The sequence below is a fragment of the Pieris rapae genome, chromosome 20 (assembly GCF_905147795.1).
Source record: "Pieris rapae chromosome 20, ilPieRapa1.1, whole genome shotgun sequence".
Classification (NCBI taxonomy): domain Eukaryota; kingdom Metazoa; phylum Arthropoda; class Insecta; order Lepidoptera; family Pieridae; genus Pieris; species Pieris rapae.
Window position 1 is genome coordinate 1,055,378 of NC_059528.1, and position 23,484 is coordinate 1,078,861.

At 32.5% G+C, this 23,484-nt stretch overlaps 3 protein-coding genes across 3 annotated transcripts in view; 2 read left to right on the plus strand and 1 right to left on the minus strand.

The window, feature by feature from the left end:
* LOC110994957 (solute carrier organic anion transporter family member 4A1) overlaps positions 1-4,484 on the minus strand; it is a 50,868-nt gene extending 46,384 nt beyond the window's left edge. The window contains exon 1 of the mRNA XM_022261886.2: positions 4,349-4,484. The gene's annotated coding sequence lies outside the window, so the exon portion shown is untranslated. The remainder of the gene's footprint in view (positions 1-4,348) is intronic.
* A 4,876-nt stretch (positions 4,485-9,360) lies between these two features.
* On the plus strand, positions 9,361-14,887 carry LOC110994979 (dynein assembly factor with WDR repeat domains 1). The gene is made up of 9 exons (XM_022261921.2): positions 9,361-9,522; positions 11,093-11,302; positions 11,840-11,962; positions 12,134-12,318; positions 12,896-13,028; positions 13,290-13,449; positions 13,941-14,078; positions 14,515-14,607; positions 14,772-14,887. Exons 1-9 carry the CDS (start codon positions 9,410-9,412, stop codon positions 14,874-14,876), a joined length of 1,260 nt encoding a protein of 419 aa, XP_022117613.1. The 5' UTR covers positions 9,361-9,409; the 3' UTR covers positions 14,877-14,887.
* A 2,728-nt stretch (positions 14,888-17,615) lies between these two features.
* Positions 17,616-23,155, plus strand: LOC110994998 (lysosomal Pro-X carboxypeptidase). Its single transcript, XM_022261958.2, has 8 exons — positions 17,616-17,877; positions 18,846-18,934; positions 19,815-19,972; positions 21,468-21,669; positions 21,815-22,055; positions 22,233-22,346; positions 22,507-22,723; positions 22,949-23,155. The coding sequence occupies exons 1-8, from the start codon at positions 17,686-17,688 to the stop codon at positions 23,131-23,133; spliced, it is 1,398 nt and encodes a 465-aa protein (XP_022117650.1). The 5' UTR covers positions 17,616-17,685; the 3' UTR covers positions 23,134-23,155.
* The last annotated feature ends 329 nt before the right edge of the window (positions 23,156-23,484 follow it).

The window sequence follows — 23,484 nt, forward strand, 5'->3', positions numbered from 1 at the left end:
TTAATTAATGTACAATACATGTTTTGTACTAAGTTCTGGTTTCTATTGATACACCTTATTTAGTAGATTTTTTCTCGTCCAGTATAAGAACTGCAAACGCTTACTAAACAATTATAATGAGATGTTCAGAATATTAAAAGTATATTTTAAAACTTCTCAATATTCTCCTATCTAGTTGTCTATTTATGTGCCAGCGATGATAGTCAAATCGTATAACTACTACTACTAGCGAACTAGTCAAACTAATGAACATTCAACTGATTCCAGGAATTTTATAACTTTTTTCTTGATGGCTGGAAATCTTCCACAGTCCGTTTCACTGGGCATTTTCTTTTGCAACTAGCGAACTGTGGAATCGACTAGGTGGGGGTCTTCCGTGAGAGATACGACCTCCAACTATTCAAAATTCGAGCGAAGTCCTCCCTCAAAGGCTGGCAACGCACTCACTAAAAATGGGTGTCTATGGGTGCGATGACTGCCCTTTTTGGTCGTCCTTCTGGCTCGTTTTGCCCGCCTCCCCCATTATATAAAAAATCTTCATTATATAGATAAATTCCCGTATATAATAGATTAAATATAAACTTTAACATTTAATAGGTTAGCTAATAGTGGCATTAGGAAGTTAATTATCTTATCAATTAAAGAATAATATGACGTCAAAGATTTTATGTGAGATGGCTATATAATATATTGTTTAAAATTATTATAAAGAAGATTTCAGTTGCCTACATTAAGCTTGGTATTTTCGATAATAATAAATAAACTAAATTACACGTGCCTAATGATTCTACTCGTTAACACTTTGTATATCTAAAAAGCAAGGATGAAACTTCGCGTGCTTCTCCTTATTACAGGTATATTTCAATACGGGGTTTTTTGATGCTGTTGTAGAGTGGTAAAAAAAACAAAATCTAAAATAAGCTTTATATTTTATATTTGACTGGGAACGATGCCAGTATCTTCAGAACCTTGCCTAAACGGACTCCTTTTAATAATATATTTTAGTTTTTAAATTATAAGGTTAGTTTACGTAGGTAGTAACAATAACTTAATAAAATTAAGTCTAAAAAATATAGATAAATGTAATTAACTATTTTGTAATGGTTCGTTTAGACTTTAGTGCGTCATTAATGAGTAAGCCGTAATTAGCGGTTAATTCTCAGCGCTAACTCACGGCTTAGAACCCCGAAGGCAATAATATTTATTAATTCGATGTGTTCTTCAATAATTTGCTTGAAACGAAACGGAATAAGGAAGTCGGCACATTTAAATCACAAAAATCTTCAACCGGATCTGTCATAAATCAGAATATTTTTACCTTAAAAAACATAAACGATGACAGAATCAAAAATGTGTCCCCTATGTACTATTCTCCCCAATACATCATTAACAATAAAATAATTGTATTAGTTCAAAGGCTTCGATTCTCCATATGATTGTCCTAACAATGACACAAATAACAATAGCTGGGAATCAGGACACTGTGGCATGCGCCCGCGCATACCTTCACGTGCTTTTCTATTTATCTACTGACGTCGACCCGCCTTTTAATGGAATTCATGTTATTAGAAATTTTTATTATAAAAATATATGAAAAATAAAGATTTCTTTACCAATATAAATTATTCATGTAACTCGGGAAACTGCCTGATCAAGACTGATGACTATTTGATATTATTATTATTTATTTATTTTATAGTAATCAGATATCCGTGTTACAAAACAAATCTAAGACAATATACAAAGCCAAAAATGCAATCGGCATTGAGAAACAAAATATATGAAACAGAGATAAGTATATTACTTAATGGACAAAAAAAGAAAACTGAACACCTTAAAACAAACGAATACTTAATAAATAAATAGTAAATTGTTAATACGTAATGAAGTCATAGTCTTCTCACTTCTTCCAATTTATCTATACTAATATTAGAAAGAGGAATGTTTGCTATGTTTTCACACAAAAACAACTGGCCCGATTTCAAAAATTCTATTAGAAAGATGCATCTTCACTGACTGACATAGGCTATAAATAAATGTAAAATTAGAAGCATTCAATGTATATTTCTTTTTTGACGTTCATAAGTGTACATTATGTTACGTAGATGAATAAATGATTTTTGGATTTGAATTTGAACATATTATATTTACAAAAAATTAGGAACCTCTGATAGAAATGCAATTATATAAAAAAACTAAAAAAATTGGACGCACTGTGGAAACTATTGAGAAAAATGGAGTTGTACATAATGTTTAATAACAATATGTACAAAAAGCATGTTTTACCCATGGGCAATTATGATGGCTGATCTACTCGGAACTACAGAACATCAAATTATTTTGCTGCCACAAAACAAGACTACGTCAAATGTTGTGTATAAAGAAGATCTTAGACACTCACATCTCGTGTCAAATATTACAGAGTAATATTTTGCATATTGAATTTTCGTTTATATTTTTTTAATAAAAAAATTTCATTACCTACTTAAGTAGAATATTTTGAAATTTACTAATGTCGGACATTCTACGGAAATGATGTATCAAATTTAAAAATATATCTGATATATATTCGTTGTAAAGTAAAATCTATATATTGAGTGTATGTGAAAGGATTTAAAAAACTAAGTAAAATAAAACTTTTATGGTAACATAAATATATCTATAGTCCAACTTAGAAGACTTTCCACTACCACGTGATCGGTATCTACGAATGAAACCGCGGGGGATTGCTAGTATAAATATATTTATGTTCTTGCTTTTTTATAGAGAGTTTATTACGCCGGCTTTTTCTCTCGGCCTCCACCCTCTGTCTTCTTTGATTTCGATGAGTAGGGATGCCTACAGGTTCGAATTTAATGACGTGGAATAAGTGATACCATGATGATCTTATGTTCCAAAATAAACGTATTTTTTTATTGACGCAGCAATAGCAAAGTTGGTATCTGCAATATTCCGCGATTTGAAGAAAAATAAAAAGCAATACTCTGGGGCTATTATAATGATACTTATACGCAATATAACAGAATATGAATAAATATTAACTATCTGACTTGAAACGACCGTTTTGCAATAGTTTGCAATTATTTTTAAAATATTTCGTAAGCGAAACGAGGAAAACTACTATTTTCTAACACCATACTCATAAGTACTAAACATATAGTTATGAAGTTTTAATATTGCTTATGGATAGTATCAAGGCCTACAACATTCCTCAGAAATGTCTATGGCATCTGTTTATTATATTTTTATTATAACATTATATGCTATTAGCGTAAACAAAAAAAAACAATAATGACGACTTGAAAAAAAAATCAATAACCAAGAAGTCTCATATGAAAAAGTATTAAACTTGTGTTTTGGTATTAACAGAAAAGGTATGGAATGGTATATAATATACACTACACGTTCAGGTCAAAAAATGATTAAACAAGCATATATATCTGAGCTTATTACAGGATTTTTCTGATCTACCATGCCATAGTGTCCAGTGTTTTTTTTAAACTCTTATATTGTCTTGCTTTCTTGCTTGTTACAGTTTACAAAACGTATGGATTTACTTGCAGAAGTCATAGTTTAAGTCTCGACTCCAAAGTGCAATCAAATATCATATTACTAAACCTTCCTTGTAAAGCCTTAAGAAATATACGACTAAGCCGTTTGACCCTTTCAAAATAACGTCAGTTTGTTAACCTTGAGAATCGAGAAATAAACACATAATAGGCACTTTCACAGCAGTGTCTTCTACCTCTAGGATAATGTTTATATAATCTATTTGTTTTATGTACACTTATAAGAATGTTCTTCAAGGTAGAAGACTCTTTCAAGATTATATTTAAAGCAATTAAACAATATAATGTCACAAAGCTATGATGATAATGGTAGGTTTTTATTGACATTTTCTTTGAACGAATATATAAGAACATTACTCACCAGCTTATAGGTTAAAACATATGTATCATATTTACTAAACTGTAAATAAATTATACAGAAAACCTTTTTTCTTTGTACTTTTTAAACGCAAAATCAACAAAAATTATTTAATAATTCTAAACCATTCGAATTCTAAATTACGCTAAGTAAAATTATATAGTTATACTTTATATGTATATAAAAATTCAAATTATGTATATGTATAGGGTTAAAATTATTTATTTCAGACGGTATGTTTTATATAAGGTAAATGCATATTTTCAAAACTTTATTAATATATAACTCACATATTTGCTGTTAATAACAATCGCTTATATATAAGGATAATTGTAACTTTAATAACTTTTCGTACGTAAATTTGCGTAATTTAAAATTACTTATCTAATATCATGTAACTATAAGTAACGGAACAACAGACCTGTTTTAACTATTACATCCTTTTGTTACACAAATATTACACGCACACACTTTCCCACAAAACTTATATAAAGTGAATGGCGAAATTGAAATTCGATTTTTACGAACGCGGCGTTCGCCTTGCTACCTGGCGCGAAACTGACGGCGCCCGCGCTGATAGTGATGTTCGATGAATACACAATTTACATAATTAGATAATAGACAATTTGTTTGTTATCATTGAGAAATTAGAATGTTTTAATTATTTGAAATCGTAAATCACGTGGTACAAATGTTTTATTCTTTTTACTCGTGAGTTTTCTAAATTCATTCGTATTAGCACGCATTTGCATGCGACTTTGATGCGATGGATGTAAATTCGCGAATGTTCGCATATCTAACGACCAGAAAACAAAAGCAATCTTATGTATAAAACATAGGGAATACTATCAATTTTACTATCAAAAAATACCATAAGTAGACCCTAGATTTGGTTTTATGTTTGGGACAAATTTTGCACATAGTAATAGTTGGCATATCCAACAGCGCTCATCTAGAAGCACGCTGGAGTTTCATCTCGTTGTTGACAACCCCAGGGACGCACTGGACGATTTCGTTCATCGTTTCTTATAAAAACAGTAAAGATGTGGAACTCTATTATCTTTCCTAGATAGACATCTACTGGACAGGCGTACCCTAAGCAAAAAATCAAATCTTACTTAACATCAGATAGGATAAAGTAATGAAAACGTCTGTTTGATCTGTATATATTTTTTAATTAGCGAGCAAGGATCATTGGTTGAAGATTTATAAATTTTAAATTCATTACAAATAAAATGTTTTTGCAATAACTTAGCTGTGTGTACATTGTGCTATTCTTTATTTCGTGAAGCTTCTAAGTGCTATTTGGACTTGAAATTTAATTACGCGAAACTAATTTTGATTACTGAAACAAATTATATGATATTTAGAATCGATTTTATTAATACGCTTAAAAACTATTTTAACAATTTTAACAGTACATCTATGTAGAAACTATTTAATTATTTACATACAATTCAAAACAAATAACATAATACATAAAAATATATCTAATAACTAACCTATTAATTAACTATTTAATTTATATTTCAAATATCTAATGTCACTACTGTCTGTGGCTTCACGGAAATTTTTATCGATACGCGAACATCACTAGACCGGTCAAGGACCGCAACCTGTTTGACCGGATGTGTAGGGTGGATAGGTATGAAGGGAAATTATGGATTTTTACACTTGGTTACCCTAAGAAACTTTACGACACCTAATTATACAGAGTTGTACAAACATTTTAATTTCCTTTTATTTTTTTGTAAAGTAAAAAGTACTGCTTTGATAAGTGGAAACTTACACACTACTCTTGACTACTTGCTTTATAGTCTAAGATCCGACTGCAAGATCACTACGTTCGATTTAATTAAAATATATTCCCGTTGGACATTAAAATGGCTGCCAGTGATTTTAATTTAAGAAAATAAAAAACAAGTCGAGATGGCACAGCTAGACCTCATACTAAAAACAATTTCGCAGCCTAATACTAGCCTAGATGGGGTCAATTTCTTATGTTGGCTGTGTTAAAGGCCTACCGGTGGCCAAACTCCAAAAGAAAAAATATATAGTGGAGTAGTTAATGTATCAATTTTAACTGGTCGATACACGATCTAAATAACTTCACTCGATAGAAAAAACAAACCTAGACAATTTTTGACACTATACACATACTGAAAATTAATATAGAACATAATTTTGGAAGTTACAAGATATATTTTATCGCAAGCCAAGTCCATTTCAGAAAAAAAAATTACAAAATTACTTTAATTTATTGTTTATAAGTATACTCGTTTATCTATATTAATAAAGTTATATTGACTTTATAACTATGTATACAATATTTTATTATATACATATTCAGTCATAAAGCTCTTCAAGGGTATTTCGTAAATAAAGTTTATTTTTAGATAAGTTTATCTGATTTTCTTATTAAAATGCGATGACTCATCAGTATTAATGAATTCATTGTGAGATTTTTTTTGTAATAATTCATAAATATTTATTATGTTAAGCTTCCCTCATTTTACAATTTTAGACTATTACTCAGAGGTAATGTATTTAAATTTTTTACATACAGCTAACTTCTTTATTTTCTATGAAAATAATTATGAAACAGAACCTGAATGTTGACGTCTTCTGTTTAGTGACATGACACTTCATGATAATATGACCAATTGTCTTATCACAATCAAAAAGTGGACATTAGATTTTTCCACCTTCACCCTCCTAAGAGATATCTGTTAATAACGACAACAATGTATTACACCAACATTTCCGATAACAATTATCTACTATCTGTGAACTAATTCTGTCCAAATAAAACTATTTCGTAACATTGTTTCCATTTAAGTGTTTATGACAAGATTATGCGTATGAGACGTGTGATAATATTATTAATAGCGTGTTATTTTTTCTATACTAATATTATAAAGAGGAAAGGTTTGATTTTTTGTTTGTTTGTATGAATTGAATAGGCTCCGAAACTACTTGGCAGATTTGAAAAATTCTTTCACTGTTGGAAAGCTACATCATTTCTGAGTGACATAGGGTATATTTCATTTAAAATAGGCATCCTTACTAAAATTACGATAACATTAACATTTGTTCATTATTTGATACAATTCTAACAGATGGCGCTGAGTTAAAGGTAGTTTAGTTTAGGTCCGTGTCGTGGTACCAACGTTTCACATAAGTTCTCCTACGGTTTCCCTTGATTAATTTACTACTATGTAATATAACAAAAACCTTAGCCACAGCAACGCTTGGCCGAGTCTGCTAGTTTTTAATAATTTACTTGACTCTTTACTATGTCCCCCAGGTGGGGCAGCATGCATCCAGCCCTTATCGATCTTGGGCAGCTCCGAGCATGGTTTGTTGATGTCAGTGTTGTTCGTTGCCAAGTTTATGAGCAGCCAGATTTTTGGCACTCGTAATGAAAATATTTTTGTTTAATAGTTCTGTCAATTGGCATACGATACTGTATGTTAACTAAGATAGGTAAGTAGGAATTAATTTAGACATTGGCTTGTTCGAGAGAGATAATGTCGGCTACTTAAAAGTACTGGTGAAGATAGAGAATGGAGTTAGGAGAAACTTCATAATAGGCAAAGTAGAGTGACATTATATATTCATAGTACGATTTATGAGATAAATATTCTTGAATTCAAACCAGCAGTATCTGAGATTATTTTAAACAAAAAAAATCAACTTTTTAAATAATAAAGCAATGTTTAATATACAAGAAAGATTTCCTAAGATAAAATTTTTCTACTACGCTTCAAGCTCCTTAGGACAAAGAGCCGTCCCAGATTTGAAGGCTTTCGAGGAAAGCGACCCTATTGAAATCTTTTGCAACGTGTATTGGCCCTCACACACGACCCACTAACGCCGGGTCAAACTTAAACATGTGGCTTTTAGAAATAAAAGCGTCTATTATAAGCAAAATTGCAGCAACCTTACCACGCAATTTTAAATGTGAATTTAGTCTCTGATTTATGAATACTAAATTATTGGCATGAATGTAAAATCAGTTTTACGAAAGTAGTTTCGATATATGCGAACGCAATTTCGTAAATAAGTAGTGTCTAGTGTTTTAGCATTAAAACATGATGCCACAGGCACTTTCGGGACACTGGTTTTCAGTTTTCACGCATCTCCATCATGAAATTAGTTGCAGCTAATTTCACTAAGAAAATATTGAACTACACGTGAAAGTGTTGGTAAAAATAATGTCACGAAATTGATTTCATGCCATTAATTTCGTAATGTAATTCCAGATTAGGGTTTTTACAATACAATGTAACCTGGCAATGGAAATTAATGGGTATCACGTATAATGTGAACCACCCGCCTTTTGTCTCCATAATACAAGTTTAGGAATTATTCTGTTTTTTTTTAGGAACAGTGGGCAAACGCCAGAGGGCTCGCGAGTGCGTTGCCGGCCTTTTAAGAATTTGTACGCTCTGTTCTTGAAGGACCCTTGAAGTCGAATTGGTTATAACTTTACAACTTTACAACTGAGAGTTATAAGGGCATTGATTGGTGCCCTAGGAACCAGATCAATATCACAGCATGATTCAATATAACTTAGAGTCCTTCAAAAGAAGAGAGTAGCAATTCTCTTAAAGGTTACAACGCACTCGCAAACTTATTGAGCGATCAAAGTCGCTTCTTTGAATCTTAAATCTTAATTATCATATAAAAATGTCTCTAAGACGTATTTAGTAAAGCCCGTTGCTGATCATTAACTAATTACGATAATACAATAATTGCAACTGATAATGAAGTTATGTTGAAGTTATGTGGTAAGCTTACAGGAGTAGGCTAACTCAAAGTATAACAAGGAATCAAAGTACAACTTGTTTTCTATTAACTTAGAAATTGGTATAAAATTATTTATAATAAAAAATTCTATAGTCTTTGGAGTTTATAATTTTCTAATCAGGTCAATTAAATAAAAGTAGGTATTCTATAATTATGTGTGTGTGACTATTATATCGACGACTTTGGGAATGAGCGCACACCAGAATATCACAAAAATGATAGATTGCTTCCTATTTACTTGATATTTTGTACAATTCTGACAATATCTTTATAAATTGTAGATTATGTGTTATTCTGATGTAAAAGCTATATTATTGCAATGTTTCATAACAATCCAATCAGTAGTTTTTACGTGAAAGATTAACCAACATCCATCCATACTTACAAATTTTCGCGTTTATAATATTAGTAGGATATATTATGATGGACGTCATAATAAATAAAACACTCTCTTTTAACTTAAGTTTTGTTAACAAATTATATGTTACCATCATGTCATCCACCCGACAAAATTAACTTCCATCCAAACTTTACAAAGGAGGTTGATACCATGGAGTATATACCACCAACTCTTCCATGCGACGCCATGGTAACAGTGTCATTGACAAAACTTCATTTTTGATCACCTTTACTTAAAACCTAATAAAAATGTTATAAATAAAACAGGACTATGAAGTTACTAAAGTTCCACCTTCGCTATCATCCACCAGGCTTGGTGCTGGAGTACCTCCAAAAAGGTCTGATAAAAAATAAGGATATTGATCTTCTGGACATGAACTGCAAGTTAGTGTTTGCATCTATTTAATCACCTTCCTAGAAGTTATAGATCACTGACGTGCAATTCTTTCAAGGGGAACATGATTAATTTTTTAAAGGCAACTTGCTTTTATAGCGTGGACGAGTATCTAGATTATAAGTTTGACAATAATTCTAAATAACTTACCTATTAGTATGATATTATGTTAGTTTGTATTATGACATCATTAAATTAATATGACATTTGCATGCCTATTTATATGTGGCGAATTGTACGGATTGTATAATTACTGTATCTAATTGTACCACTATCATAGCAAATAAACGATTTCATTTCATCGCAATACATTTGCAGAGGCCTGGTTAAAATATGTATAATCCTATATTGGGCTATAGCAAGTACTGAGACCCTTATAACATGAAGTAAATTTTCTCTAGAACGATCAGGCAGCCCGTTAGATTTTCCTCCTTCACAAAACTCTTTCGTCTCTTTCTGTCAAATTATGATAACGCATTGTTGAAAAGAAACAAACGAGTTTATGAATTTAGGGGTGTTACGTGTTAATATGCAAGTGTCAGTCTGAAGACTCAAAAGTCTTTTAAATCCGCCTTTTGAAAGAATTTTGAGATACCCTAGTATCTCAGTACCTCAGTGCTTATGTTGCTCAAATAGTTCATCAAAATTGACCAAATCGGTAAGACGGTTTTTGTATACTAGAATTCCTGAGTTCGTCAGAGAAGCAATATATCCTTCACATTGGCAGGCACAAAAGGCTGCTCAAAGTCAAAGTCAAATCTTTATTGCATTGCTTAAGTTCATATTTTACAGGTGACATGTTATAATTTTGTTAGAATATAAACATTGGTTAGGCACATCAATATTGTGAGAAGGCATGCTTAATATAAATTTTCTTTGGCTTCAATCAAAATCATTTATTCATATAGGTAACAACATGTACACTTATGAACCTTAATGAAGAAATATATATTAAATGCTTCTAATTTTACATTTACTGCCAGTTCTCAAATCATTGGCGTTGAACGGAAAAGAACTAGCAATACACTCTCCGCCACTCCTATTAATCGCCAAGTTTTTTGTTTTACACAATGTTTCATGTCGCGACGAAAGAGTATAAATACTTAACATAATTGAAAGCTTAACTTATATGACGAAATAAAAATCTATCAGTCAGATACTCTGTAACGATATAACATTTATTATATAATAATTCCTTTAACAATTTAATAAACTTCAAGTAGTTTGTTTCATTATTTAAATTTTCCTGTAATTTAATATATTTTATTAAGGAGGTCAATGGCCTTTGATATAATTTTAGTTTGGATGTATTATAGTAAGTATAGGGTGTGATGTTATATAAGGACTTAGGGTCCTTCAAGAAAAGAGCGTACAAATTCTTAAAAGGCCGGCAACGCACTCACGAGCCCCTAGCATCGAGAGTTTCCATGGGCGGCGGTATCACTTCACATCAGGTGAGCCTCCTGCCCATTTGCCCCCTGTTCTTAAAAAAAAATGTCAATGTTGACCCGCGTAAACCAGAGGAAGTATCAAGTAGTTATTTTCTTGAACATGTTACAGTACCGACATTCAAGAATTGGCAACAAAGCTCTATCAACGCGAGGTTCTGATCACAGATGACGTTAGGAACCAATTGGAGCAATGTTTGGAGACTTTAAAGAAGCGAATCGAGCATGAAGGCCCAATGGGCAAGAGATTTTATATTTACAAGACATTGGTCACCCACATTTTGCCCCTTACAAACGTTTGCTTTGATAAGATTGGAAAGAGGTATTAAACGTGATTTTACTAAGTTTTATGGCCGTCAAAACAACACTCATGCATTACTAGTAGTACTTCAGATAACTGAAGCTGTCTAACACCACTAATAAATTATAATACGCCCTTTTATTGGGGTCCTTCAAGAAAAGAGCGTACAAATTCTTAAAAGGCCGGCAACACACTCGCGAGCCCTCTGGCATCGAGTGTCCATAGGCGGCGGTATATTTTAACATCAGGTCAGCCAACCCGTTTTCCCCCTGTTCTATAAAAAAAATATACATGTAAAATATAGGGACAAATTATCCACTATATATATATATTTACGGGATTGTAGTTACTATTTACGGGATAATTTTAATATGAATGTAAATAATTGTGATATTGTGAAAAACCCCAAGGATGCCCTTGAAGTGTTTTAAACGGATTTCTTTAATCACTATAATATTTTAAAATGATAAAATAGTACATTATGGATGAGCAGATTTCTTCTTAACATTTTTCATGATTTCTACTATATTTCTTATAAAAAATATTTTATTCTTTCAGATGTTTATCAGGAAGTTACGATCGGACCTGTAAGGTTTGGGATGTGGATTCAGGCCAAGAATTAAAGACACTCACTGGTCATCAAAACGTTGTATATTCTGTGGCATTTAACTTTCCAGCCTGGTACGGAACTTTTACCTTTCGAATAATTCATGTGTTGCATAGCTATTTGGTACTTTATCCATACATTGTGAAACAGGCCCTACGTCTATTGTTGGGGCACTTTTATATTAGATAACGTTTCGTCACTGAAAGACTTCTGAAAACCTTGTTAATAAAAAACTGCGTTTTCAGTAATCGCGTGATAACAGGGTCCTTTGACAAGACGGCTAAAATCTGGAAGCCTGAGACCGGCGAATGTCTGGCGACATTATGGGGTCATGCTGGTGAAGTTGTTGCCGCCCAGTTCAGCGCGAAGGGAGATCATGCAGCCACTGGCTCTATGGATACAACAGCTAAGCTCTTCGACGTTAGGACTGGTTTGTAAAAAAATACTTTGCATTTTTTTTTATAGAACAGGGGGCAAACTTTAGGGCAGGCTCACCTGATGTTAAGTGATACCGCCGCCCATGGACACTCAATGCTAGAGGGCTCGCGAGTGCGTTGCCGGCCTTTTAAGAATTTGTACGCTCTTTTCTTGAAGGACCCTAAGTCGAATTGGTTCGGAAATACTTCAGTGGACAGCTGGTTCTACAAACGCGCAGTTGTGGAACGGCTTAATTTGTGATACTTTACTCATTTAGAATGTATATATAAATAAATAAGGTGAAAATATTATAAATAGTATAAATCCGTAACTTATAATTGTTGATAAATAAATTTACAAGTCACATGTCATTACAAAGGCCTATTATGAAGTAAATTGTAAAGGATTCAACGAAGGACGCTCGAACAATTGTTAGTTGTTTTAGTTTTTACTTAAATGTACATGATTTGTCATATATTATTGCTTTAATTGTGAGTTCTTTTAAACTCCTAACTAAACATTTTATTTCTGGTTTTAATTTTTTCTCAATATTATGAGGTTAATGGAAAATATCTATCACTGATTTTCAGGCATGGAGATCAACACGTACGCTGGGCACACAGCGGAGGTGATAGCTCTGCAGTTTGACCCTAATGAAGGACAACGACTAATTACAGGATCTTTTGATGGTACCATCTCTATATGGGATACGAGACTTAAAGAGTAAGTATAAGTCAAACCATGTGTAAAAATAGACACTTTTTGCTAATATTATTTCAGGAGGCGTTTAAAATAGTCGCTAATATTTGTAAGGCCTGACAGTATTAATTTTAATACTTTTTTTTAACAAACTATTATATTGTATATTACGTTTAAGTAGCTACTTCTACATATTACATGCAATATTTACGAATGATGATAATTAATTTTATAAAATTCCACTTAAAAGTTCGACAATTTACATTTACATGAAAAATTTTATAGTCGTGTTTCAGTACTGAGAGGCCATGAAGGTGAAATATCCAACGTCCAGTTCAACTGGGACAGCTCCCTCGTGGGGTCATCTTCCTTGGATGGGAGTGCGAAGCTCTGGGACGCCAGGAAGACAGAATGTCTTGCAACTGTCGCGGGGCACACGGATGAGGTACGGCGTCAGTGCCAATAATAATATTTCACGGGTCCACGTTCAATCAATGTCTACGTATCATTATTGATACGTTTGTGCTTTTTTTTGTAAAGTCATTATGTGTTACCATGATGGTGCATACAAATCAAACAAATTTCCAGGTGTGAAGGGTAAAAAATAACGCCTGATGAAATAACACAAACTTTATAGTTGAACGTTGCTGTTCAAAACTCGTATCTATGACTCCCATGTGTTAAAAAACGTATTGAATTCAAGGTTTATAGCCACAGATATCGCGTAACCCCCAAAAACTTTAATAATATTCTTAAACAAAAGGACAGTGGTTTGTTTTAAAATTTATTATGACGAACTCAACAACATTAATTTAGTTTACAATATTGACCTTCTGCGTTGCTCACTCGTACAACACTATTGCACCGTGGGCCGAACGCATGTCTTAATAATAAAATTTTATATGGATGTTATTGTTAACTGATAATTACTCTTAGGTGCTAGACATCTGCTTTGACTGGGCCGGTCAACGGATGGCAACATCTTCTAGTGACTGTTCAGCTCGCATCTATGACGTGAAATCGGACTTCAAGGAGCTGGCTGTCATGAGGGGACATAGGGAGGAGGTTTCTAAGGCATGTTTTAACAGTTGTAACAGTAACAGTTTCTAGTTCATCCAGATAATTTAATTGCAAAATACAAAGGCAAATCGAAATTTTAATAGTGCCTATGCCAGTAAGTTTTTACGTAGAATGTAAAAACTTACTAACTAACTACGTACGTTTCAAAAAAGAGTTCAAAAAAGGAAGTCAGTTATTTGTGCCACATTGTTGGTAGTGGATAATATTTTAGAATGACGATATATTATTGCTTAAGCTCGTGTTCAAAATTTGGTAGAAATGGCAATCATCGAATGTTCCGTTTTAAATTTATAATTGATATTAATTAATAGCGTATATTGAAACGTAAGGATAACCTATCTATGTAGGTATTTTGGGTATAATATATTTAGGGAAATAAAAAACATCTTTCAGTTGACAGGTCATTTTATTTTGTCCAAATATGTTTTAGGTGTGTTTCAGTCCAGCTGGTGGATGTCTTTTGAGTGCTTCAGCAGACCGTAGTGCGAGAATATGGAATACTTCCACAGGCAACTGTTTACAGGTAAATCTATATTATACCTCATGAAATTATTGTTATAACAAAAATATAATGGCGTGACTTGCCTATACTGCAACATTTTAGACGAAACTTTTTAATTTGAATGTCTCATGCACATATTAAGTTTTGTATATTCCTGTTTAAAATAATATTACCATTATACCCAGGTCCTATCCGGCCACTGTGGGGAGATTTTCTCGTGCGCGTTTTCGTACGCCGGTGATGCTATCATTACAGCGTCAAAAGATAACACGTGCAGGATCTGGCGGTGACTGGAATGGTGGTTCTATGAAAAATAAACTTAACAAAACAGCTGATGACCATTATAAGCTTGAACTGATGTTTCTAAATTGTAACAAAAAACATTCAAGAGGTTTTATCAAAAATAAAATTTAGAAAATCTAACGATGAAAAATGATTAAAGATACTAAGAACGTACAATTCGTACTTATTGCTGGTAATGAATAGTAAAATGTTACGGTGTAAAATGAAATAAATAATTCGATATATACTACGAAGACTTACTACTGTTAATGTGTGGACTAAAGTAGATAAGTAACTGAGCACGTAATTAATGCCTAACGTTCTATGTATTTATGTTTTTTTAATTATTATCCTTATACCGATAACTCACGATGTGCACTGAACATATAAAATTCCTAATACGTAACACTTTTATGTGTAGGGTAAGATTCATAGACACATTTTTAACATACAATAGCCAAACTAACTGTCTCGATTCATAACTGGGTCCAAATATCAACGGCATCATTTCGTCTATGATCAAAAATAGACGCAAAATGTATTGCTTTCTTTATATCTATGGTACAGAGAACAAGTTTCTTGTCCTGTTGTATTATGATAACCACCATTGTAATGATTTAATATTCTTAAATAAATTTATATTCAGAATAATTGTCTATTTATTGTATTATATTATGCATTACAATATATATACTTATATGAAATTAGAAGGCAATCTGAAGTAAGAGTATCGTCGATATGTAATCTGCAACCCTCCAAAAACCTGATATAAAATGTATGGCCTGTACAGAACAAGACTATCCTAGGATAGAATTTTTTGTGGGGCGTAACGCGTACTCCCGCAACACGGTTGCCTCGTGGTGAAGGGATCTGTGGGATTTGATGCTTTTTTAAGGGCAGAAGTATAGTAGACATATAATAATAATATTTATTTGCAAATAATAAATTGAATATGATACAATAACGATTTGGTGGTACAATCTAATGTTCGCATATTCTTATACACATACAATGGCGTGCAAATTTGTCTTAAATTGAATTTTACATAGATATTACATATGAGTCATAATATAGTCAATCCTTGTAATATTTTATCACTTCATCATAAATTATGGAAATATATGATTACGTTATCAAATTAATATTAATTATAATAATTCACGAACAAGTCAATTATTAAAAACTATTGCATTTTTTTACAATATTGCATTATTTGTGAAATTCATTACTTATTAAAAAAAACGTTTATTATCGTAATTACGCTACAATTTTTATATAACAGTCGTGGTCAGCGACTTACACTTCGTATTCGTACATAAGCAAGTTAATTAAATACTTTAATAACTTAACTTAAACACATAAAGAACTCTTTGACATGTGATCAAATTAGAAGGAGGTAATCACAAACAGAAATAATATTTGCAATAAACCAAATTTTATAGCTAGTACAGTATTATAACAATAATTATGAATAACAAGACTAGTTTATTTATTTATTTATTTAGTTATTAAATCATACATTTAGAAAACTGACATTGAGCACTGATTGGTCGATGCTAGTGTTTTTTATGGAAAAATGGTGCTGACATCGAGAATCATAAATTGAAACCATCTTTGTGCTGTTTCCCGTATCAAGCTGTAAATATTACTCAGAAAGTTCTTAAAAGATAATGACTAATGTTTACTAATGCTATTTAATTAATATATACATATGTAAAAGTTATTTAATACCTCCGACGATAATGTAGTCGGGTAATTGGCTAAAAATCTATATGAAAGAAATATACACATGAAAAATTTATAGATTGCATCAGAATTCCACAAAGTATGTAAATTTCATATTTTTATTTGTACGCGCATTACTCAAATATTACTAATAAATAATACCAATAACACAATTGAGAAGGTTAAAAGTCAGTGTTTTATTATAATTTTAATATCAATTACACTCGCAACGATAGATTTTAGAAAACATGATTGCAATAGTAACGAGCCACAAAAGCATAGTTATCATATTTCGTATAAGGTCCATCCTGTGTATGCGAAGTTCAAATGTCAATGATAACACTTGTACTGTCGCGTACAAAATGCAGGTATTATGAAAATGTCAAAAGATTTTGCAATTAAAACTCTTAATGGGGCATGATTTCAAGACTAAATAATCCAAATCCAAATTTAATATTAGTTTTCTTTCATCTATATTCCGTGAATCAAAAAGACATCTAATATACCTGTTATGCTATTAATTATATGTATAGGGCTCAAGACAAGATGCGACACAATTTTAATTTCGACTGTAAAGTTTTGTAGTATGTTAAACGCTAGAGGATCCGACAGACGTTGTCCTAAACACACATCTTACACAAAAAAAAATCATTAAAATCTATCCAGCTGTTAAGGAGGTTAATAATTAATTAAAATCCTAAAATAAGACTAATTAAGGCTAATTTGTGAATTCAGGGCTCCACCCAAATGCATCCAAAAAAAAATGTTATTCGGTCAAACCATTTAAGTGTTTAGTAAGTTCAGTGACAAACACGTGCAACAGAATCACTATGTATACAACATATAAAGATCGACTTATTCACACTACTTATATAAATATTAGGTAACTGAATTTTTGATCTTCAACGTAGTGAAAAATTATATCAAATGGCAATGAGTTATAGAGAAAATTAAATATGCAAATATCAGATATTCATCGTGAGTATAAAGGTAATATCAAATATCAAGTTCACATCAGTGTGTGATTGTACATTGTCGTATAAGCGGATATAATTTATTAGTTTTTGCATCTTTGCTGAAGACGGACGTAGAATGTGGAAATATTTTCTGTTCCTGTGCATTGGAAGTGTATACTGTGAATATAAATATGAGACGAAACTCTTCAAAGTACCGCTTGATCATTTCGGTTTTCAAAGGAACGAAACGTTTAATATTAAGTACTTGGTGAACGATGAGCATTGGGACAGCAGCTCTGGACCGATATTTTTTTACACCGGCAATGAGGTAATTTGATTCAATTTAAGGTAGGAACGTAATAACAGTGTAGTCAGAGGCGTTTATAAAATTGTAATATTGGCTATCATTTATATGAAGAACATTGAACTCGAAAAATTGGCTCATTTATAATAATAATCGAGGGATTTTTTAGCTTTTGAGAGCTATATATGATATTTTATTCAGGAATTTTGTAGGCTGATTTGTCTGTTCCATCAATATTGCACTGTTTTATTGTTGTCCTTCTTTGTGATAGCGTCCTTATGACTTTTTGTTAAGATGTATTTTACAATGCACATCACCTTGACGCTCAATAAAAATTGTCATTTCAAATTAGCATTGTAGTACCAAATATTGATACCCTAATGGTTCTGTTGTTGTACCAATTTATAGATAATTTTATCTATATATTGCGGTTAGTGACCTATCACAATAATAACATCTATTGCTATCTACTAAGACTTATCTTCTGTTAAGTCAACATATGGGGCTTCTAATACAATAGCAATAAAATTAATCGAGTTAATTTACATAACACTACCGGCTTCTCGTGGTTGTATTTTATTTTTTAATTATATAAATGTGGCATATTTCTTTCTTCCGGGTTATTTATGGGTCCAGTAGTTTTAAAGCCCGGCAGTTGGAGTCGGTATCTAGGTTATTTATCTATACAGCAAACAAACAGCTGTCATATATGGAAATATGTATACAAATCCTTCGTACAGATGTTCGTTATTAAACTCTTAAAGGGCTGGACAGATTTTGAAAGTTTTTACGTGTCAAAACTTAAAGTGGACTTGAGGATCATTTACATTATTATATATTTTTTTGCATGTAACACGTGTATACAGGACAACGTTTGTCGGATACGCTAGTATCTTATATATTTAATTATGTTACCCAAGGTTCCATTTAAACATAAATAAAATCACGAATCCACCACCACTACTTCTAACATTATGGTAATTATTGTGCAGGGTCAAATAGAGCTGTTCGCAAAACACACCGGCTTCATGTGGGAAATCGCCGCTCACTATCGCGCCAAACTTGTGTTTGCAGAGCATAGGTTAGTATGTTAATTGATTGTATAATATACTAATGTATGTGCAGTGAACTATATTCAACCAGTCAGACCACTGAAGGCCTCAGTAGCTAAGGTCAAGAGGTTCTATATAAGCTTTACATAACGTGATTTAAGGTGCGACGTCAACGTTCTTTGAACCTTCGGATTATACATCGTTACACATATTATTCGGTTAGGCGTGGCTGGATGCGGACAAGGCTTAGCTGTTACCGCGTCCTGCCTCGGGCGATTGTTGGTGGCTCCGTGAGGTTTTAGTGGGTATGCACAGTGGCGAATCCCACATAACCCTTCACAGGCAACCGTGCCGCGGGAAGGTATGCATCACGCATTTCCCCACGAAAAAAAAAGGCACACGCTGCTAAATAAGGCCTTAGTAAAAAATTTAAAGGAATATATATACACAAAAATTTGACAACAAATTAAACCCCATATATTTTTTATGCAAGTGGTTCTTATTGAGCATTTGAGAATATCAATAAATGTTATTTAAGATCATTTATTTCAAGTCAAAGAGAAAATTATGTATCTTTCAGAAAATAATTTGTATTGTTAATTTGTATAGTAATTGTTTTCAAGATAATAATTTCATATGATGATCAGTCTCTGCAATAACAATAAAAACTATTTTTGATATATATTAGAAAATAAATATTTATTAAAAGCTAAATTATAATTTAAAATACAGGGGACGAATAATTGCACAGCCATATTACATAACTTTTCTTCAAAGACGTTCGATATGTTTTACTTTACAATACGAGCTATGTATGAAGCCGTGTTGAGCTCTCTGGGTTTAGAAAACATTATACACATGCATTCAAACATATAGATACAACAGTGGTTTTAAATGTTATCATTTCAGGTACTATGGGACCTCAATGCCATTTGGCAATAAATCTCTGGATAATGAGAACATAGGGTATCTGACAGCGGCGCAGGCGCTCGCCGATTATGCAGATTTGATTGACTTCCTGCAAGGCGAATCTTTGCATCCTAGATATCCTGTTATTGCGTTTGGTGGTAAGTCATTTCATATCTTATATTGGCGTAGTGTATCAACATACAAATCAAATTTAAATATAGGCACCACATTATCAACTCAATAAACAACAACATAAAATTAATTAGTTCTCAATTTACATTTGGGCGTCCTTTATATTAATAGTAAGGATAATTAACTAGATCAATTAATACATAAAACGTTTCATTTTTACTTTCTCCAATTTTAAATGGTAATATTTTAATGGGATAAGTTGTATCTGAGAATTATTAAATACATACTTTTACTAACATAAATTGATACGAAATAAAATATTGCATTTACAATATAGACTGTCAAGTATAAGTTGGCGTTCCAGTGGCGGCGCCTCCTACAACCCTCTGTGTTGCCACTTTTTTTGTTTAGTTTGGATTGATGGATATTCTTAGATATTACATTAAAGGTAAATAAAAAACTCAATAACAAAAAATTATTTTTTAAAGTAATTATGGTCTGTTAGAGGCATTATTCCTTCCATGAATTCTTCAGAGTCATCTGTGTCAGAAGAATCTGAGTCGCTGCTATTCAAATCAATTAAAAATGGTTCCATTACTGTTTCAAGGCGGTTGTCTGTCATACGATAATTATTTTCAACATTTATAACGTGATTACAGTGTTTCTGCCATTCTTCAGCAGTTATTTTGGAAAATGCACTATGGATTCTCTGTTCCATGTTTTCAGAGAGGCCAGTAACATTTGTGTCTGTAAATATTCTTTTGAACGAACTCCAAATGAATTCTATTGCATTAAAGTCACAATGATAAGGCGGAAGTCTTACAGCCTTATGACCATGTTTCTTTAATATTTCATCAATTAAGTAGACATTCTCCTCCTCCATTCTGGAAGGTCCTTGAGCTGCTTGATTAGGGACTTCAGTTCTCGCTGTAAAATTACTTTCCATGATTTTTCCCTCTGAAACTATACGGTTCACGGTTCTTTCAGAAACACCTTAAATAAAACAAAAAATATTTTAAGTTATCCATCAATCACATTTACTTTCAAAAGCAATTATTATTTTTCCCTAAATTTGGGGATATAAATATCACTTTTAACTGGCAATACTTTACCTGTCAAAGCCGCTGTTCGAGCATTCACTTGTTGAAATGGAATAATCGGCCCATTGTTACGTTTCTCCTCTTCACAAAAACGTTTTACAGCTAGAATAATTTCTCTAGCTGCACTCCGCACTACTTTTGGCATGTTTCGTAATGATTTTTACACTTTAAAACACAAATTATTAGCACCGACACACGTGAGGCTACCAAGCTGTTAGAACTGTCAACACAACTGTCAAAATTAGTACCTTTTTCTGCCACACGCCAACTTACACATGACAACCTATAACAAGAGCTGCGTTGGCACACAGAGCACAGGCTGCGTATTTTATACCAATATACACAGACTATATAGATTTTTTATTGTCTCATTACAATATGATAAATCATATTTTTTCTTTATTACTTTGCATATTTCTAGGCTCGTATGGTGGAATGCTGGCCGCCTACTTCAGGATTAAATATCCTCACATAATAACTGGTGCTATTGCTGCATCAGCCCCTGTACACATGTATCCAGGCATGGTGCCTTGTGATGTTTTTGATAGAATTGTCACTTCCAGCTTTAAAGTAGCTAATGCTAAGTGCGTCGAGAATATCAAGAAATCGTGGCCGTTGATCAAGTAAGTAATTCTTGTATCTTTTAATAGTAGTCTACAGGTGCCCTACCTCAAGGGGTCTACATTGTATTATTTAAAATACTATCAACTTATTGAATATAAAGTTTCGTAGTAAGTCAGTGTATAGAATATAATATTACTTTTCCAGAAAGTATGCAACCAACGCGACATCTAGTGAGTGGCTACAGAAGAATTGGAAACTTTGTGACCCAATCAAAGACAGCAAAGATGTTGACATATTAGTTGAATTCCTTCAATCCATGTATGAGACTCTGGCGATGGTGAATTATCCATTCCCCTCGGATTTCCTCGTCTCCCTACCAGCACGGCCAGTTCGAGTCGTCTGTCAGTATTTAAATGAGACTCTTGATGGGGATAAGTTACTTGAAGTAGGTATCATTGTTCAGTCTATGGTCAACATAATCTATGAAAAGGTCCTAACTTACCGGAACTACTTAAAACCGGATAAATAATATCCGGACCATTTCATCTTATAATCGCTATCACTAGAATATATCCGCCGCTTTAATTTTCTTATAAATTAAAAAACCTAATATTTAATTCAGGGAATCGGTAAAGTATTGCAAGTATTTACAAATTATGACGGAAAGTCTTCTTGCGTGGACTACAAGAAGGGAAATGACTATGGAAACCTTGACGCAAGTGGGTGGGACTATCAGGTCTGTATTTTTTGTATGTTGTCTCACTATCTGCATTTTTTGCTCTATTTAGTTAACCATTTATAAAATATAGTCATACAGACTATGGGACTTAATTAAGTCCCATAGTCGTAGTAGGGGAAAATATGTATAATTGACTTTAATATTTTTATTCTTACAGGCCTGCACTGAAATGATAATGCCTATGTGCACAACGGGAAGGGATGACATGTTTGTGGCCTCAGCATGGAACTATACGAAATATGCAGAGGATTGTCACAAGAAATATAACGTATATCCACGACCTGAGGCTGCCAGGATCCAGTATGGAGGCGACAGACTACACGCGGCGTCTAATATTGTCTTTAGTAATGGTCTGCTAGACCCATGGGTGGGAGGTACTTTATTATGTTTTTCGGAACTATTGGTTTTTAGAAACCTACAATAGTTGATACAATACATAATACGTAGTTTAGATTTGCAATATTTATGTTTTCACTTCACGGTGTAAGCGAGATGAGAAAACCCAAAGTCAGAACAAATTTGAATTATAGGATGGCGTAATTATTTACAACAGCAAGCTTAGACTGAAACTTGAGCACTGAGATAACCGTTTCTTCCAGGTGGTATTTTGAACAGCATCAGCAAATCCATTACGACCGTTGTGATAATTGATGGCGCGCATCACCTTGACCTTATGCCAAGTACACCATATGATCCAGCAACAGTACAAATGGCACGTACTATCCATAGACAGAATATAGACAAGTGGCTTAAAGAGTTTAGAGAGGAGAGGAGGAGGCATTGACAATAAATAATTTTATACTGTACTGATTTTCTTTTTATTTATTCATAGTTATAGATAGTTATTTATTAAATGATGAGTTTTTAAATCTTAAGTACATTACAAATAGATATTAGATAATACATGTCTTTTAAGTTGTTTAAATGTGTGAATATGATTAACTTATGTGTATTAAATAAAAGACTCTACTTCATATGTTTATATTAAAAAATCTCTTAAGTCTAAAAGGTTTTTATGTACTAGGAGTTATAAAACTTATACCTATTCTTTGTAAAGCCTAGTCCTGTCCTAACCTTAAGACGAAATAATACTTTAAACTATATGAATCTATATTTTTAAGGTCGAGCATATATA

Excerpts from the sequence above, each read along its gene's own strand:
- LOC110994979 (XM_022261921.2), top strand. The coding sequence starts at position 9,410 with ATGAAGTTACTAAAGTTCCACCTTCGCTATCATCCACCAGGCTTGGTG. Across the intron at positions 11,303-11,839 it reads TTTGATAAGATTGGAAAGAG|ATGTTTATCAGGAAGTTACG; the intron begins GTATTAAACGTG and ends TTATTCTTTCAG. Across the intron at positions 12,319-12,895 it reads GCTCTTCGACGTTAGGACTG|GCATGGAGATCAACACGTAC; the intron begins GTTTGTAAAAAA and ends ACTGATTTTCAG.
- LOC110994998 (XM_022261958.2), top strand. The coding sequence starts at position 17,686 with ATGTGGAAATATTTTCTGTTCCTGTGCATTGGAAGTGTATACTGTGAA. Across the intron at positions 18,935-19,814 it reads CTTGTGTTTGCAGAGCATAG|GTACTATGGGACCTCAATGC; the intron begins GTTAGTATGTTA and ends TTATCATTTCAG. Across the intron at positions 21,670-21,814 it reads AAATCGTGGCCGTTGATCAA|AAAGTATGCAACCAACGCGA; the intron begins GTAAGTAATTCT and ends TTACTTTTCCAG.